General features: G+C 35.2%; 4 protein-coding genes and 1 long non-coding RNA gene across 7 annotated transcripts; 3 read left to right on the forward strand and 2 right to left on the reverse strand.

Moving 5' to 3' along the window:
• The first annotated feature begins 228 nt into the window (after positions 1 to 228).
• LOC125185279 lies at positions 229 to 1,109 on the forward strand. Its single transcript, XM_048081790.1, has one exon. The coding sequence runs from the start codon at positions 288 to 290 to the stop codon at positions 1,086 to 1,088; it is 801 nt and encodes a 266-aa protein (XP_047937747.1). The 5' UTR covers positions 229 to 287; the 3' UTR covers positions 1,089 to 1,109.
• A 1,512-nt stretch (positions 1,110 to 2,621) lies between these two features.
• Positions 2,622 to 3,636, forward strand: LOC125217541. The gene is made up of 2 exons (XR_007175741.1): positions 2,622 to 2,762; positions 3,012 to 3,636. It is a non-coding gene; the product is annotated as an uncharacterized LOC125217541 (long non-coding RNA).
• A 1,605-nt stretch (positions 3,637 to 5,241) lies between these two features.
• On the forward strand, positions 5,242 to 6,783 carry LOC125222570 (magnesium dechelatase SGRL, chloroplastic-like). 2 transcript variants are annotated; one of them, XM_048125260.1, is made up of 5 exons: positions 5,242 to 5,497; positions 5,772 to 5,948; positions 6,029 to 6,187; positions 6,268 to 6,414; positions 6,466 to 6,783. In XM_048125260.1, exons 1-5 carry the CDS (start codon positions 5,375 to 5,377, stop codon positions 6,493 to 6,495), a joined length of 636 nt encoding a protein of 211 aa, XP_047981217.1. In that variant the 5' UTR covers positions 5,242 to 5,374; the 3' UTR covers positions 6,496 to 6,783. The 2 variants fall into 2 exon arrangements, with proteins under 2 accessions (XP_047981217.1, XP_047981216.1); XM_048125259.1 differs by having other exon boundaries at positions 5,245 to 5,497; positions 6,483 to 6,783.
• An 83-nt stretch (positions 6,784 to 6,866) lies between these two features.
• LOC125222569 (TOM1-like protein 4) lies at positions 6,867 to 11,542 on the reverse strand. 2 transcript variants are annotated; one of them, XM_048125257.1, is made up of 10 exons: positions 11,373 to 11,542; positions 10,572 to 10,715; positions 10,388 to 10,469; positions 9,889 to 9,987; positions 9,676 to 9,789; positions 9,025 to 9,170; positions 8,450 to 8,531; positions 8,053 to 8,138; positions 7,783 to 7,974; positions 6,867 to 7,672 (listed from the first exon to the last, which is right to left on the reverse strand). In XM_048125257.1, the coding sequence occupies exons 2-10, from the start codon at positions 10,700 to 10,702 to the stop codon at positions 7,030 to 7,032; spliced, it is 1,575 nt and encodes a 524-aa protein (XP_047981214.1). In that variant the 5' UTR covers positions 10,703 to 10,715; positions 11,373 to 11,542; the 3' UTR covers positions 6,867 to 7,029. The 2 variants fall into 2 exon arrangements, with proteins under 2 accessions (XP_047981214.1, XP_047981215.1); XM_048125258.1 differs by having other exon boundaries at positions 10,572 to 10,737.
• Positions 11,543 to 14,829: 3,287 nt separating this feature from the next.
• On the reverse strand, positions 14,830 to 16,085 carry LOC125219706. The gene is made up of 2 exons (XM_048121749.1): positions 15,397 to 16,085; positions 14,830 to 15,054 (listed from the first exon to the last, which is right to left on the reverse strand). Exons 1-2 carry the CDS (start codon positions 16,029 to 16,031, stop codon positions 14,988 to 14,990), a joined length of 702 nt encoding a protein of 233 aa, XP_047977706.1. The 5' UTR covers positions 16,032 to 16,085; the 3' UTR covers positions 14,830 to 14,987.
• Positions 16,086 to 18,185: the final 2,100 nt, after the last annotated feature.

Consider the following 18,185-nt stretch of genomic DNA (forward strand, 5'->3'; position numbering starts at 1 on the left):
CAAAATTCTAGCAAAGAATAATGGTAAAAAAAAGGTAGCTCGACATTTCTTAATAAAGAAAGAAGTAATTCATCATTACTTAGCAATATTTTCGACCCAAATAACCGTTACATCCCGGCAACAAATTTCAAAAATCTGAAAAAGTGTGACACACCCAAAATAAAGCAAAATTCCACCCAACACCTTTTTCATTTTCCCTTTAACAAAATTTTCCACATCTAATTACAATACACAACATTACCAAACTCCATCTCCCCTTCAAAAATTCCTCAAAACTCATCAAAAAAATGGGTTCTTGCATTAGCAAATGCAAACCTAAGAAGAAATCCAAGGAAGAAGATATTGTTGTCCAAGACAAGGTCGCAATCTCAAGAGATCCTCCCCCGACCGAAATGACCATAATGCCCTCACACAAGCCTCTCTCCCCAACTTCTTCCACCGCTTCTTTTTCCTCATTTTCATGCTCCGCCGCCGCCGCAGCAGCTTCCTCGGTATCTTCCTCCTCTTCGTCTTCTTATTCGACTAACTGTGTATCGAAAGACCGCTCTTTCTCGAACGAATTCCTGAGGTCTTGCGCCAAGGAAAATCCACACGCCATCGCCGGCCTTAGCGTCGACAAAACGGCGCCGTTATTCCCTAACAAGATTCCTTCTCGGAATCTCCCTCCGTCGCCGGCGCCGGCGGCTAAGAAGAGGGCGCGTGCGGCTTCGCCGACTCTGGTGAGGCAGAAGAGCTTCAGAAGAGAGCCGAATAGAGGCCTCCGGTCGCCTTCTCCGAGCCGGAGATTCAACGGCGACGTTAACAGAATCTTTCCATCTCGGGAAAATGGTTATAACGGGAAATCGGCTGTGTCCGGAGGGAGTAATGCGGCTCTGAAAAGGGAAAGTTTTCGAGGGGCGGTTCCTAAAAGGGAAAGTTTTCGGGCTCCGAAGGCCGAATTGAGCACGAGGCGTGTGTATTCTTCGGTGAGGAAAATTGATGGATTTCGTGAGCATATTAGTAGTAAGATTGAAGGTAAAGAAATAGATGTTGTGATGGAGGATATTGATAATCCTCATATTGCCTTGGATTGTTTCATTTTTCTCTGATTTTTTTGTTAGGTTTTTGCATGGATTTTGTGTGCTCTCATCATTTTGTGTTTATACACTTTTTTTTTTTTTTTTAAATCTTGGTGTGTTGTTCTATTGTTTAGGGGTTACTTGTTGTAAGTTCTAAGCTCGTGAATAGTTCTGTTTTCTTTTAATTAATTAGGACTTAGGAGTAGTAGTATTGTAATCCTTATAAGTTTCATAAATTGAAATGTGAAAAGAGTGTATATTGTCCCTTGTTCAAAATTTTATTTTCTTGTTAGAATTGGAGGTTGAATGTTGTTTTTGAGTTTGATGAGCTAAATTTCATGCTATGATGCTACCACCATAATAAAATACAATGTTTACTCAACACAAAAATAATCGGTAGACAAAAGTGATCGGTAAATAAACTGCTATTTATCGGCTTGCATGTCGATAACTTTCGGATCACAACACAATGAATTTCGGAGCAGACAGTATTGACCAGTACCCGGTCAACGCAACACACAATCGTGTTTTTACATGACTTTCAAGCAAACAAGTACTTGACAAATTGGAATTTTACTAAGCACCTGGTTTCTGTGAAATTTAGCCACGAGTAACGGTGTGTCTTTGTTTGGAGGCGATACCAAGCCAAAGATTTCAAGTCCAGTTCGAATTTTTTTAACCCAAATTGATAGGTATGTATGTGTATTTTGGAGTCGACATGAGATTTAACTTATATAACAATCAGATACTTACAATGAGAGAGCAAATATATGTAGACAAAAATAGCAAATCTCAATCTTAGACAATATAGAAATCGAGTTGGGCCTAAAAATATACTGTACTATCAAAGCCCAACACCAAACAACAATTCACTTAGCTTTCTTTGATTAATTATACCGGGGTGTCATGTTTTGGATTGGTTGTGATCCATCATCATCTCCACTGATTTATAAGGGTTATAAGGAGATGCAGAGAAGGAATTAGTGGCTCCGGATGGAGATGAAGGTGGAGGAATCTTCTTGGGCAGCATTTCTTCCCAATTATATGGCTTCCCTATTTTTGATTGTGTCATCAAAATAACACCAATAATACTCAAAACCACACACTTCTGCCTCCATGAAACTGACATTTCTTCCTCTTCAACATGCTACTACTACCTCTCAATACCTCCACTCTGCACTTTTGCTATCTATCTATATATATATGTGGGTGTATTGTGTATTTGCTGGTTGCGTGGAATGATCGCGATGAGAAAATTTAATCTCCAAATCAGTATTGATGAAACCTCAAACTATGTTCCTGCACTAGGCCTGATTTTAAAAACTAAATTATTGGAATGGGTGTCATTAGTTAATTACATAGGCAATTCTAAATTCTAATCACTGAAATAGTGAAATGACAAATATTTGACTTGATTGAAATATCACTTATGAGTTAGTACTTAGTACTATGTAAGAATCAATAATTGCCTTTTCCTTTTTAGTACTATGTAAAAACTAAATTATTGGAATGGGTGTCATTAGTTTGTTACATTCTTACTACTACTATATCATAAGGGAAAGTGTTATGAGCCCCGCGCGAGTGAAGAAAACTTTGCCAAATATTTTGTCTCACCATTCTTCACTACGAAAAAAAGAAGTTCTACGGTGCATTTTCCGACAAACGTCATTGACTACCGACGAATTTTCGACTGATCGGCTGTTGGTAAATTCACCTCTTTGCCTATCCTTTTATGCCTCTTGGAATCTCCTCTTTGATTAAGTTTCCAAAGCCAAGAAAATCACACTAATGATCTTAATAAAAAAAGTTGTGTATTTATTTCACATGAGAAAAAAAAGAATTCACACTTACACCACCTGCCCTAAATTTCCATGTTAGAACCTAATTATGACTATCATAATACATTAATCACACTCTACTTACACACTATCATTTCCTTCACTCTCTTCATAGGATCAACAAAAAGAAGCCATTCTTTCTGGCTGCTGCTATGCTATCTTACTCAATCTATACAATTCAACTCCTTTAGACAAGTTGAGGGAGCCAACAGCTACACTTTCCCATCAGAAGGCAGCTTCTGATCCATCTCCACAGCTGTAGAATAGGCAGACACAGAGTTCGTCCCCTTAGATGGAGCTGAGGACGGCGTGTGGAGCTTCTTAGGCAGCATCTGCTCCCAGCTGTACGCCTTAGGCGTTCTCGCGGCTTCAGACATGAAAACAAGAGCAAGCAAGCTCAGAACCAAGCACTTGTGCCTCCAAGAAACAGACATGATGAAGAGAAATGCAGTGGAAGAATTTGTGAGGAATCAGGCTTTTTAAGGAGAGGAATAAGCAGACATGTTGAGCAATCTAAGAAGACAGTGTTGTAATAGAATAATGGGTGAGTTTGTTAAGGAATTATGTGTTTGATGCCTTTTCTCTTTTCTTATCTTATCCAATCAGACAACAACTTATGCAGCATTTCTTGAGGAATGATTCAATTACACATGACCCCACTGTAGTAGGAATTAGTCATTCTTTTAACTGGGGACACAGATTTGTCAAAGTGAAGAAAAAACAATCACTAGTTCCACTGAGGATTGTGTGTGCTTTTGTTTGATTGATTGTTGTATATGGCATTCAATTATGAAGCTCCATGCTCAATTTTATCATATAAAAATAGAATCTATCGTTTTGAGTACTATATAACATTTCATGCAGCACACAAGTTTAAACACTGATATAGGGGTATTTTTGTCTGAAAATTATCAAACTATTGATTTTAAAATATTTAAAAGCTGATATGCAATATCATAATGTAGCGAAAGATAAGAATTTATTACCCCTATAATGTATTCATGTGAGTTTAAAATAGTAGTACTAGTATGTAAGCTTTTAAAAGCAAGAAATTAAATTTGTTTTTGATTCTTGAAATCCAATCATGCAAACATGAGGCGAGAAGGGGGTTAGAATAATAGGTAGGCAATAGAATAGGGAGACAAAGCCCAGTTCAAAAGAGTAGAATGTGAAACTCTTTGTCCACTCCTTTTTAGCACTAAGGGATAAATTTATATTCACAAATAAAGAAAATTGGTGACAGAGGGTAATGTCTCTTACATGTTGTCAAAGTCTAAATTCTTTATGTTTCATGAAAAGCCATGACATTTAGTAAAGGGAAGCCTTGATTTTTATCTATTATAGAAAAAATATTCATTTTAGTGATCAACCAAGACTATGAATTAAGAAACTTGTATGTTTCAGTGAAGCTCTTCGTTTTAGACACATGTGTTATTTTTAAGAATATGACTTGTATAGTTGTATTGTAATATTGATGATTTATATCCTGGTTTAAGTGGATCAATTACAAAGAATCTAGCCTAAGGAGCATTGAAATTTGAAAAAAAAAATCTCTACATATATACATGATTGAATGTAGACAATGAGGAGTTGGATCAAGGTGGAGAAATGCACCTTTCCCCCAAGTGGTGGTCCAGAGTTTAATATTCAAATTTTGTGGGGCTCTCTGATTAACTATTTTTTGTCATTGTGATTTCATTTAATCACTTTTGCCATTTAATAATCAAAAAAATAATTGCACACGGGGGGTGTATCTTTATTAGTACTCCCTTTTGGCAAAATAATGCATTTTGTGTCAAACGCCAAAAGGATTGTGGCATGGCATCCCATATTTTAAGGGAAGCAAAAAAAATTATGTCATCCATTTATTATTAATACTTTATACTAACATTCAATTGTATTTTTAAATGAAGGATGGTGTATATAGATGAAACATGGTGCATTAGAATTTAGAACTCCCACGTGTAGAAAGAAGATATCTAGATTCATCCTCTTTGCAAATGGTCTGTTTGTAGAGTGCCAAAAAAGTTCGACTTTAAGCCTCCAATTTGGTAACAAAATATCCTGATAATGATGATAAAATAAAACACAAGTAATTAATTCAGTCACATCTTTTTAAATAAAAAAAATGATGAGATTAAGTATTGCTATTTGCAAATGGGTCAAAAGCTGGGTTTGGCCCAATGCGGTTAGGGCCCAATTAAGTCCATTCAGCCTCAGCCCACATTACGTGTAAATTAGTGTTGAAAAAGAAGCGATGCTATTGGTGAGGCTTGGATTTTGTAGGTCCCACATCACCCTCATTCTTGCCACTGCAATTTCCTTACCAATGTGTGTTCATCTTGTCCACAACTGCTCTCTCTCTCTCTCTAGATTTTCACAAAGCACACACGACACAACAGACAACACAGATTGAGAGGGAAGAGGCGGAAGATTGGTGGAAATGAGAAACAAGTGATGCAAAAAAGAGAATGAGTAATGCATTCCATGGCTGCTGCATTCTCACCTTGCTATATTCATAACTGCAAAATCAATACCACTTCACCCCCACACTCATTGCCTAATCACACAACCCCATCTTACAATTCTCTTGTCTTCCAGGTCTCTCTCTCTCTCTCTCTGTTTAATTGAGAAAATATGATATATCTGCTATTGAGATTCTTCCCTTGCTGCATCTAGGGTTTCAAATCAAGAAAAATGGTGTATGAAATTTTGAAATGCATCCCTTTTTCTGTGGTTTGTGCTTAATAGAGGATGTGATTGAATATTTTTATCTTCATTTCAATTGGATATGTGAATCAAGGGGCCTTTATCAGGATATTACAAAGCTCCAATCTAGGTAATTATGTTCTTTATTGTTGGGTTGATGATGTAGGCTGCAAGGCTATTAGGCCCCCCAGCAAGATTTGAAGCATCAAAGCTGAAAGTTTTATTTGTGGGAGAAGAAGTGAGCAACCAAACCAGAGTGGTGCCAAGAACCTACACTCTCTCCCACTGCGACTTCACTGCTGATCTCACTCTAACCGTTTCCAACATAATCCCGCGCAATCAAGTAATGCTTACTTACTTCCTTTGATGCTCTATTAAGTTCAATGTCAAACCTCTCTTAGCATAGCGCACTTGTTGGTGCAGTTGAAAGGCTGGTATAGTAAAGATGATGTTGTGGCTGAATGGACGAATGTGAATGGCCAACTGTTCCTCAATGTTCACTGCTATGTCAGTGGACCAAACTTGTTCTCGGCCATGGCTGCTGAGTTCAGATACCTCATATTCTCCAAGGAATTGCCATTGGTAGGTATTTAGCTTAACTTCCTGCATTTGGTGTTTGCTTTAAACGCATGAGAAAATGTGGCACTGTCGAAATTTTGCAGGTTCTTGAAGCTGTCTTGTATGGAGATGCGGAGTTTTTCAGAGAGCATCACCAACTAATGGATGCTATAGTGAGAGTGTATTTCCATTCTAGCTCCAGCAAGTATAACCGTATGGAGTGTTGGGGGCCGTTGAAGAACGCTGCTCAGGTGAATATTACAGCTTCAAACTGGTTTGGAATCATATTTGTCTGAAAAAAGTTGGTGATGTTTTGCAGGGGAAAGGAGTAGATATGATCAATGGCTACTTGTATGCGAGCAAGGAAACGTCACGTGCTCACGGGTTTTGGGGGAGCCCAAAATCAATCTTTCAAGCACTCGTCACCTTCCTGCTGTGAGCAGAAGAAGGAAACAAGCACGTGAATGAGGGCAAAGATTGAGCCTGTGAGGTTTCAAAAACACACAATTGGATGATGAGTTGAGTTTCATATCAGCTGGAATTTGATTCTTTGTGTAACTCATTCATATGATTTCTTGACTGTCAATTCTTGTTCAAAGAAGATTATTTTCTCTTTTTCATCACAAAATTGTTCAAGAATCATTAATGTGTTCAACAGTCCAGCTATATAGAGAAAACTTTTAGTATAAGATGCAAACCTCAATAAAAAAGAGAAACGTTTCAAGTGTTGAACAATAGAAGCCGAATTGAAGTATATTAACAAATGTAAATAACAAAAAAAGAGAAACACAATGTCATAGACAGAGGTCCAAACATAATATATATGCACTATGCAGACAGCAAGCAATCTGTGCACGGTATTTCCCCTAATAAGACCGGTTCGGTTTGGGTGAGGACGACTTGGACTTAGCGAAATCAACAAGGTCTCTGAAGAGGGCATCTTCGCTTTTCTCTGGCTTAGATTGAGCTGGTGGTTTGATTGAGAGATTCTGGGTTTGCCCGACTAAGCTGTCATACGAAGATCCCGATCCACTACTCGAATGAGATGGCCCATTACCGGGGGTATGGCCTTGCTCAAAAAACTGTTGCCTCTGGTTGTACCTTGAAGGTGGAGGTGGGAGGTTTCCAGGTGGAACATCCCAAGGAGCTGAGGGCAAACTGTCGGCCGATTTGCTTGCAGGGGCAGGTTCGTCATACGCTGGTGTTGGAGCGAACATTGATGCAGTGGGGTTGATAAAATCATCGGAGGGAGAAGACACTGTCGGATTCTGTGGAGGAGGAATCGACTTTTGGCTGCTGCTTGAATGAGCTGGCACCGGAGTACCTGCAGATCCCGATGCTCTGGAGGATCGTTCTGCCTCATAGGTGTCACCACTGAGATAGTCGACCGTAGAAGAATCTGAACTAACAGGGCTCTTGGATGATGGTTGAGGACGAAGAAAAGGGCTCACGTCGTTCTTGACAACTGTCGGTTTCTTGTCCAGCCCTTGTGAAGTATCCCTCAACGATCTAGAAATTTGTTTTAGATTCACACATACAGGTTAGATAGCAAAAATGTCAAGGAGATTGACCATAAATGATATACAGGAATTTATATCAAATAGAAGAAGACATGTTACCTGCGCGCTAACGGTGCAAAATCATCTTCCGACTCTTCATCTTCGTGATTCACATTCATAAGAGGTGCGACTGGAGTTTCTGTACTCATCACTGAAGCTCCTAGAGTCCCTTTGGAGATGTCATCATGTCTACTGACAACTCGCTGCAAGTTATCATTCAAAGCCAAGCCCTTGCACAAAAGGTCTTCATCTCTGAAAAGGCAATAGTAAATATACCGAGCTGATTTACTTTAAGGCGACCAATAAAGATCAAGAGTCAGATGCGCTTACACAGTATTATTCACAAGAACCATGACTCGCTTTTGGTATGAACGACACTGATCAATTAGGTCGACAATGATCTCATCCTTCAATCCCTATGATCCAGAAAACTGATAGTTTCAGTCAAATGTACTACAGTATATAACAATATTTATGTTCAACAGCCTCAGTTAGTAATCTTACAAAAGAAAATAAAAGCAGATTGCTATACGCCTATACCTTAAAGTATAGAATTTGTGAGCACATTTTAAATATTAAAAGTAGATATATTGAAGTATCAATTACTATACTCTACAATTATGATTTAATAGTTATATTGGAATTACTATTTCAAACAAAACCAAGAGATTAACAATTCTCATTAAAGATGTCATAATATAACATAATTTGGAATAAGAAGCTCAACCTGAGGATTATTTGGATCCAAGGCGGTCAGCATTTCCATAAGAACATCCGCAATTCCCTCCGCATTTTGCATCTCTGGCAAGCTAGGAAAAAAAGAAAAGCTGTACAAATTCAAGATGTGTAGTTTCACAGACCACAGAAGAAAATGATAGGCACCAATAATTTTCTAGGTATGTGCATGTCATATTTTACAGTCACTTTGAGAATTGGACTCATTATAATAAAATTGCCCGAATTCAAGTGCATAAATGACATGTCAACAAGGAAGAAAACTATAACTGATGTTTGGTCACTTCGTTGAAGGAGTTAGAAGTTCCAAAAAATATGCGGCATAAATTGGTGTTGATTTTGTTTAAACAAATAGTGCCAAATTGCCAATTATATCTTGACCTAGAGAAGCATTGCTAATTCAATCATTCAAACCCATCACTTTTAATCAGATACACGACCGTAACTACACATTATACCATATGGAAGTTGAAGATATATTAATTGGAATGCAAATAAAACAGACCCTCGTGCAAGATCTGATATCATGGAAAAAATCAATTCAGTAATAAATGAAAAAGTGTGTACCTGAGTCCAGAAGCATCAGATTCGAGAGAGGCTTGAACAGCTGCTTCCTCATATGGAGAAGTAGGTTGAACTATTGGATGTGTTTGAGGAGGAGTGAACAATGGAACACTATTTTCCTCTCGAGGTGGGAAATCTACTCCAGCAGACTACAAAATTCAAAACACGAAGAATATAAATAAATAGCTAAGACTAGAAGAAGTTCAATCAAGAGTGACAGAGCTGAGAGCACAGCACTCAAAAAGCTGATACAATCATACAAACATATTTCCAGGGACAGTTTAGCGAATGCTAAAGTAACTTAATGTCTTAATTATGAGAATACTTAAGTGACCGTTTGCTAGCTTTAGAACCTTGCCAAAAGTTAGGTATCATCGTCAAAATGTGCAATGTCTAGAAAACTAGAGATGCTGTAGGATGATGTTTGAAGAGTGTAGTTACCAGACAATTACAAAATCCTTCAAGCATATAGCTTAAACACAACTCATCACCCCTCAAACAAGACGTTTATGTCGATTTTTAACTATTTCTGCGGGAGAAATATCATAGGAGTATATATTAAGCCTAATTTCCTCTACCATGCACAGAGTTTGTCTATATGTTACATATATATGGCTTAGAAAGAAGCAGACAGGTCCTTAATTTTCTAAGCACCTTTAATTCGTTGTAAGCAGCAAAATATTGGGGAAACCTTCCTCCCGGCCCCCCTAAAGCCTCTTGCCAGGTATCAATCAGAATCAGGATCTTCTCCCTCACGTTTAAATCGGGCTGCAAATGTAAATCATAAAAAGATGAAAAGCCCATTAGGTTGTGTGGAAGGGAGGAGGGATCCAGAGACACCAAAGGAGGGGGAAAAGAGTCCAGTACCTTCTTTCTAACAATTTTGACCATATCGTGTAAGATATCCCGCTCAGCAATCTGTTGAAACACATGTTCCCCGCAATTTTTGCTTAGAGTCTCCAGTACCTGAATCATAACGGACTTCATTCAAATTGTGTGTTGTTTTTCTAAAATCAGCAACATGTAGATCCAAGACAACTATACTCATATGTAAATGAAATCCATATTCATATCTAAATATCATCCCACATGGGGTGCGATTCCTATCTCTACATCATGGTAGTGATGAAGAAAGACTTCACTTTTATCCATGATCTAGCAATACTTTGATTATGGAAGAAAGTTGATGTAATAATTATGGAATAACAATATGGTTTCATAAATCTCATTTAGTTGGAATTGCATGGAGGCACTAAACATGCATTTAGCGCAAAAAAATCGAGAAAGTTAGGAGCAATCAATGCAATTCAGAATATTAAATGCCATTGTTCATGATTTTCAGCATAAGCGACAACGGAAAACTTACAAACAGTGCAAGGAGCTGTATTTTAGGGCTTTTATTCCCCAATTTTTTCTTGAGTATCTTCAACGCATCCTTGGCTTGCCTCCTGCAAAATGAATCCGTCTAATCAGAATAAATGAATTAAATACCTCATCTAGATTATTACTCAACAAATAGTGACACCCATTAAATTAAACGAAAAAAATACCCGGGATCCATGTTTATTAAATCGCATAGCTCTATATTCACTGCCCAATCTGGACCAATCAGCGAATCACTCGTAGCCCTTTCAGCAATAGCTGCTGCATTCGCCATATTTTGTCTATTTTGCATTGACATGTAGTTCCAATACCTAAAATATCGAATTAAAATCACTGTCATCAAATCAACACATGTCAACAGAAAAATGGCAAGAAATATTGGATAAAGCTCATCAAGGACGAAAAAATTCAGCTTTAAAACCCGAACTATCAAAAGCCACTAAGGGCAATCAAGAACATCATGGATACATCAGCACATACCATAATACATGGATATATATAAAAGACAGAAAATGCAGGAACACTTGAAAAATAACCACACATGCTATTAACTAAGTATATCCAACTTATAAGGAGTACACCTTAAGCAGTAGAAGCATTAAATAACGAGAAACATAAAATCTCAGCAAGCCAATATCTAAATCCTTCTATCCCACCTAACCTAAAAGCATTTCGTGAAAGAAATTGGGGCAAAATGCATAACCAAAATTCAGAGAAACAAAAGCCCCAAAAGCCAAATTCAACAACGTAAAACAACACTCAACAAGAAATGAAACCCCAAAATCTTAAAATCAACCAGCGCCACAAAATTCAGATAAAACAGTGCACGAAAACCTCAAAGATCATAGCTTTCTTACTAAAATACACAATTCAAATATGCAACAACGAGGATCAAGAATCAAATTAAGAAGGTGAGAGCTCTACATGAATCAAGAAATGGAAAAAAGCAAGGATCTTTCGAGGTTTACCTGCTAGAAGCCTCAAGTCCTTCCAAGTCAAAAGAGGGACAGAACAAAATGTATTAGTTGTGTGTGTTTTAGCAATTTATTTAGTCTAGAGAAGGAGGGAAGGATGTGTTGTAACTTGTGTCTGAGAAGAAATGATTTATCAGTACGTGTTTGTGGGATCGAGCAATGCGTGTGAAAAAGTTTCAACCTTTGCACATTAGGAAAAATCAAAATTCTACACAACATAAGGGTCTATTTGGCTAATGGAGTAGTAGTAGTATTTAGTAGAAAGAGGCAACACGGTTTCATCATTTGCCTATTCGGCTATTTTTAGGGATCTATCGATGTCTAGTTAACTGTAATCGAAAGGCAATCAACGTTTTGTTCGAACCGAAACCTTCTTATTAAATTATTGATTCACAGTTAATTGTTGCTTTCAATCTAAATCCAAGAAAATAAGACAACAAACAGTGAAAAATAATGAAAATGTTGAGAAAATCGGATATAGGCACTGACTTTGAACTAAACCAAAATGACCAGTTTCTAATTCAATATCGAAACTGCAAAGAAAACTATCGATTCAGTTACGTTTCTGCTTTTTTTTTTTTAAATAATAATTCTAAAATCAACCTAATCCTAAGACAACCCTAACTATTATCCTCTTAACAATTACTATTGGTCAATGATGATTACATAACTACATATCACATATCATAAGTTGCCAAAATTTGTTCAATAAGAATCTTCCATTTGGAAGTCAATATTTTTCACCCTAAATAATTTAGCATGCATGTACAAAAAAACCAACCACCATACCGTTTTTTGGAATTTTGTTATTCCTATGATATGATTCAAAAATAGACGAACAATTGTATGCATCCATTCATTTAATTTTTAATCAGGGTCATGGATTATTCTAAATTTTGACTTTATTTTTAATTAAGTTGGGTAGCCGGCGAATAATCTACGTGGAAAACGCGTGCATATGAAAATAGTCTTTTTGATATGTGAAAACGCGACTTTTTGGTCACTTCCGTTTGTATTTGCGATTTGTCGACAGAAATATTAATTTGTTATTTTATTCGAGTGATATTAATTATCTATTTTAACATCCAGTTTTATTACTTATTGCTTAAGTTTTATAGAAGTTATCGTGGACCCATCGGAAATAAAAATTGAGGAATATTCTTAAAATATTTCATTATTCGTCATGAAATGTCTTTGTTGGTAGTGATTATAAATGAGTAACTCGATTAATAAAAAGACAATTTCAACAAAGTAAGAGTGATATAGTAAATGATATGCTACGTGAATTTGATCGTTTTATATATTTAGTTTGATTCCAATACATTAAAAATTATTTTGGACATTTTAATCTTTATAAAATTCATAGAAATCAAAATTTTATTTGTTTTATTCGTTTATTTGAAGTCCAGAGAAAACGAACAAACAAGCTTTGAATTTTATGAATATTAGATATATAAAATTAAAATGTAATAGTACTAACATTTTTTAATGTTAGAATCAAACTAGAGTGATGTTCACATAAAATGCGCACGAAAGTTACGTAGCATATCATTCCTCTACTGTGGCATAGCAAAATAATAATTTATGATTAATAATGGTATGTAAGATTTTTTTAGCCAAGTACATCTTTAGCCAAGTGATACAAACGTTTAACATCCGTGAGATGAGAGCACGTGAACACAAAAAAAGTGAGAGAGATTGTATTAGTGAGGATGATTGGATTCCATTTACTAAATAGTGTCTCAATTTAGACTTCCACGATTTTAATTGTGTACTCCTCTTTTGTTGCTCTCCAAGTTTTAGGCTCTAAAAATTTATGTGTATAAAAAATAGATTGGTGGTGTGGTGATCAAATTACTCAACAGTTATTAACAGAAATCGTAATTGGGCTGTAACTGAAGGCCCATTACGACCTGTATTTTTAGTCCTTTTGTGCAATATTAATTCGACATGTTATCTATTAATATGCTTATACACAGCATATATGTAAATTGGCGAAAAAACTACTACTATTAAATTTAGTTAATTTATGGTTAAATCTCACAATTTTATAAAATGATTGATCATAGTATTTTTCTAAATTGTCTTATGATGAAAATTTTCAACTGAATTTATTAACATGACATATGCATATACAAAATTAAAGATATAGCTGACTTGATGTATTAAACAATGCTATTTAAATAGTCACACATTCATCCATAGTATTTTCCATTTGCCACGTTATACATACTTCCCCTAAATCCAAAATTATGGAACATTTTAAATAAATTTACCAAAAATTATGATATAATCATACATTTTTTAAGTTAAAGAATTAACTAAAAATTGATCAATTTTGTGGGGTTTTCAACAATTTTCTCTATGTATAAATTATGTAAACTTGAGTAATGAAAGAATAAAGGTCATATCCATCGTTATCAGTGAATTGAATAACATAAAATCTTCTAAGGATATCTGTCATATCGAAGATGTGAAATTTGTTAATCAAGAACCAATCTTTCTAACGTCACATTAATTATTAGTAAGATCGATCATTTTCGTTTATGTTTGGTCACGAAAGTTAGGCGTTCTTCTAGAGAATTTTGGATAATCCAAAAACACTGGGAATTGCTAAATTATTTACTTTCTCTATCCTACTTTAAGTAATCGAAAAATTATTTTAGATTGACCCTTTATAATGACTTTTGGAAAGGTGTCTTAAGAAAGAGATCTCTTTTTATTTTATAACCACAATATCTGCATTTCGTGGTGTATGTGCATAAATTTTGGATCACTATCAATGTGAAATGAAATATAGAGGAAAGTTAGTTTTTTTAAAACAAATTATATATATAGGACGAGTTTTTTTTTAACAAATTATATATATAGGACGAGTTTTTTTTTAACAAATTATATATATAGGACGAAATTACAAATAATGTCAAGAGGGTTCGAACTTAGCACTTTGTGCAATAATGTCTAAGTTTCTTGCCACTAGGACAAAGGTTCTGGACATATAAAGGAAAATTAGTTGAAAAAGTTAGTTATTCACATTAGTTTCGACATGGATTTTAAGAAATGTAAAAAAAAATTAGTCTCATTTTAATTAATAGTTTTATAATAAAATAGAAAGGAAATGAATTAGTGGAATATGTGGCTTACTTATCTGCTAGAAGTGAAAAAGAACAATTAATGAGAGACTGACAAAAATAGCAAAAATGGATAATTAATTTGAGACTAAAGGAATAACTTATTTTTTCAGTTATCGATGAAATTGAGACCACATCTGGAATCTCGACCTTAGTAACAAAACACCTCACACAAATTTTCTCATTAATTCTGTTTTAAATTTTCCATATAAATAAATGCAGTCCCAAATGTTAAAACATGTAAAAAAAAACAAATTGATATAGTACTATATGTTGCAGGTTACAAAATGGAAAAAGAAAGTAACATGTACACAATTGGAGAGACGTACAAAGGAAAATCAATTAAAAGTTGAATAGTTATAGTAGAGTAGTAATGGTAATAACAGCAAAATCATAGAAGAATATACACTAAGATTTCCCCAATATTTTATTAGTATGGAGCGTTAGCAGAAATAGAATCAGGAACATTTTGTCTTTATTAGGCACTTTTGGTTCTTCTCACTTGCAAAAATTGCCAGCAACCAGTTGTAAATCCATTTCTTCTCCTGCATTTTAACAACCATTTATCAATCGATTTTAATTCAAATAGTATACGAATCCCTAATGAATAATCAAGATTCAAGCAAATAAACACCACAGCCAACTTCTTGAGCTAAAATATAACCACGGTATAATCAATTCCATAATTTTCAAATAATATTACTCTATCAATATCATCCAACTGATTTGAAAATTTAACGAAGAAAACTGAGTAAACTTCAAATACATTGAAATTTAAGAAAATGATGCTCTGTTTAACGCTGAGAACATAAAGTAACAAAAATAAAAAGAATGATTTTTGAGACAATTGAATATTAAAAAATCCATAAAAATTAAATTTGGCATACCTCCCACCGGAATCACTGCTGGTGGTGGTGGTGGTGGTGGCGGTGCTGCTGGTATTACTAGTTCTGCTGCTATCACTATCGCTGGATCCCGTAAATTTCTTCTTCCACCAGTCCCTCTCACCGCCGCCCTTCCACCCCTCCGGCTTCGGCGAAACTCTCCCACTACCACCACCACCAACAACAACCGTTTTCTTCCTTCTCTTAGACATAAACGCAAACGGAAACGCCATATTCAAAAAGAACCCCTTATCCTCGAAGCTCAATCGCCTCTCAATTTTTCTGCTCTCTTCCTTCTTCAATCCTCCTCCTCCTCCTCGATCCGCACCGCCTTCGATTTGATTCTCCGCTCTGTGATGGTGCTCGACTATATCCTTGAGCGAGAGCTCGTACGACGACTCCGGCATGTGCCTCACCATCTCCATGAGCTCCGTCCGCCCTCTGGCGATCGCCTGAGCTCGCGAATCCGGCGAGAGAAGGGGGCGCGACGGGCTAGGGCTCGTGTTCCCCCACAGAGGCGGCGAGATGGCGCCGGAGTGGTCGGTTTCCATGGCAGGAATCGGCGCGAATTGCAAGTCGGCGTCGCGATTCGTGCGGCTGTGAAAAAGCTGCGGTTGGGATTTTGATGGTGACGTCATGATGGAGTTAATTTTGCTAATTAATGAGAAGAAATGGGGATTTGTGTGATTGTATCAATGTTCTTTGCTGCTGAAATTAGTCAAGAGCTTCTAGATGGGGTGGGCGTAGAGGGGCCCGGCCCCTATTTCTTCTCCTTATTTTTTTATTAAATCTTTTTTATCTATAAAACAAAAATGCAAATGCTAATTTCGTGTTTCAAGAGAAAGGCCATGATTTACACATTATTAGAATTGACGTGATCAAATTGTAAATGAAAGATGCTATTAGGATGGACATATTTCTATTTCATGGAGTATAATACTTACAAAAGAGATGGTTTCCATTGCAGGATTTTTTTTATTTTTTAAATCCCCTAAATGAGAATTTTGCCAAAATTTTCAGTTACAAATGTCATTTAATTTATACTCCACGTGAGATTTCAGTTACGTATATCATTTACTTTGCATTTAGGATTAAATAATAGAGTTACTAGATGAACTTACGTAGCAATTGTTTTTTTTTTTTAGAATCGAATAAATTACTAGTACTAATATATTATCTTTGGCAGTTATGTCAAGCTTGATTCTAGATTCGTGGAGAGTTTTTAATTTTTCATGTTATTGGTTGTGAGTGTGCAACTTAGTATAGTACTACTATATATATGGGGAGTGTTATATTGCTAACTCATAACTTAATTGCTAACTACAATTAAATAATAGCTATTAGATATTCAAATTAAGAGCTTAGATCATTAATCCATAAATGTCAATACGATTAACGAAAAACGTCAATAAAGTCATAGTATTAATTCCAAAAGATATCACTAGGAGTATTAATGTCAATTAACTACATGTTTAATTATAATTAACTTTTAAAAGAAATTCCAAAACTTTAAATTCATATAACATATACCAAATTAAAGATAATTTCATAAGGATTCCAACGATATCATACATGCATATGTTCCGACGTCAAAATTTGAAATTTTTTTTTAATTTTTTTAATTTTTTCGTATAGCAGAAAATGTCAACATACTAATATAAAATATGTCAATATAATACATGTAGAATGTCAATATAAGCAATGGGTTAACATTCTTAAAGCATTGTGTTGACATTCTCAAAGTATTGTGTTGATATTTTCAAACACTATATTGACATTTTCATCCAAAACCCTAATTTGGCGTTTTTTTTTAATTTTTTTCGATTTAATTAATAAAAACGAAAATTACACGTGGCAAATCGTAGACCACACGTTTTTTAAAATCATATGGCCTTAAATTAGTTGTAGTTAGCAATTAAATGATGAGTTAGCAATTGATCACTCCCCACTACTCTATATTGTTGTTTGAGCTATACATATAGTAGTACTCTATTAATTTACCGCCCATCCGTCTATAAATATTGGTAGTAGATAATCGTCCTTATTTTCAGAAGTAACATTTTTCAAGCAGAATGAGTTTCTTATAAATATTACATCCGTCTACAAGAAATAATCATATTTTTCATCAAACAAAATTAGTTTTATCTATGATGAATTTCTCTTTAGGAAAATATATTTTAATGCCAATCATTTTTCTCACAATCTTTCTCTCACTTTATATTTTTGCAATAAATAAGAATACTATAAATTTTTTTGAACAAAGATAGTAGTACTCCATTCACTTAAGTAAAATAAAAAACCTGTATAGTGATTATTTTCTTAAATTTGTGCCCATCAAATAATGCGTGAAGTATTACTTATGAATAGATGAAGCAGTATTATAGTAATAGTTCTAGTAAAAAAATCACGAAGTCATGAGAGCTCTCTTTCATAGCGAATTCTTATCTGAGATAATCAACTAAAGCCTATTAAAATTTATCCAGAATTAGTTAAATGAGTACAGTATACTTTATTGTGATTAAGCAGAACTTACGAGAGCATAGCTCATTAATTAGTAAATTGATCGATTTTTGAAAAGTCGTATACATGATTAATTTATAAATATATCAAATACTATAAATGTAACAAGATTTCTAATTGATTCACAGTCCACAGATGATGATTGTTAAACTTTAAATCTCCAAAAGTATAAATACAAACTATGGAGTAGATAAATTTGTAAGCAATGTGTTATGATTTCATACACCAACCACCCTTTTCCCGCCCCACCGTTCACTTTACTTTACCTTTTT

This window comes from Salvia hispanica, chromosome 4 (genome assembly GCF_023119035.1).
Source record: "Salvia hispanica cultivar TCC Black 2014 chromosome 4, UniMelb_Shisp_WGS_1.0, whole genome shotgun sequence".
NCBI classification, from domain to species: domain Eukaryota; kingdom Viridiplantae; phylum Streptophyta; class Magnoliopsida; order Lamiales; family Lamiaceae; genus Salvia; species Salvia hispanica.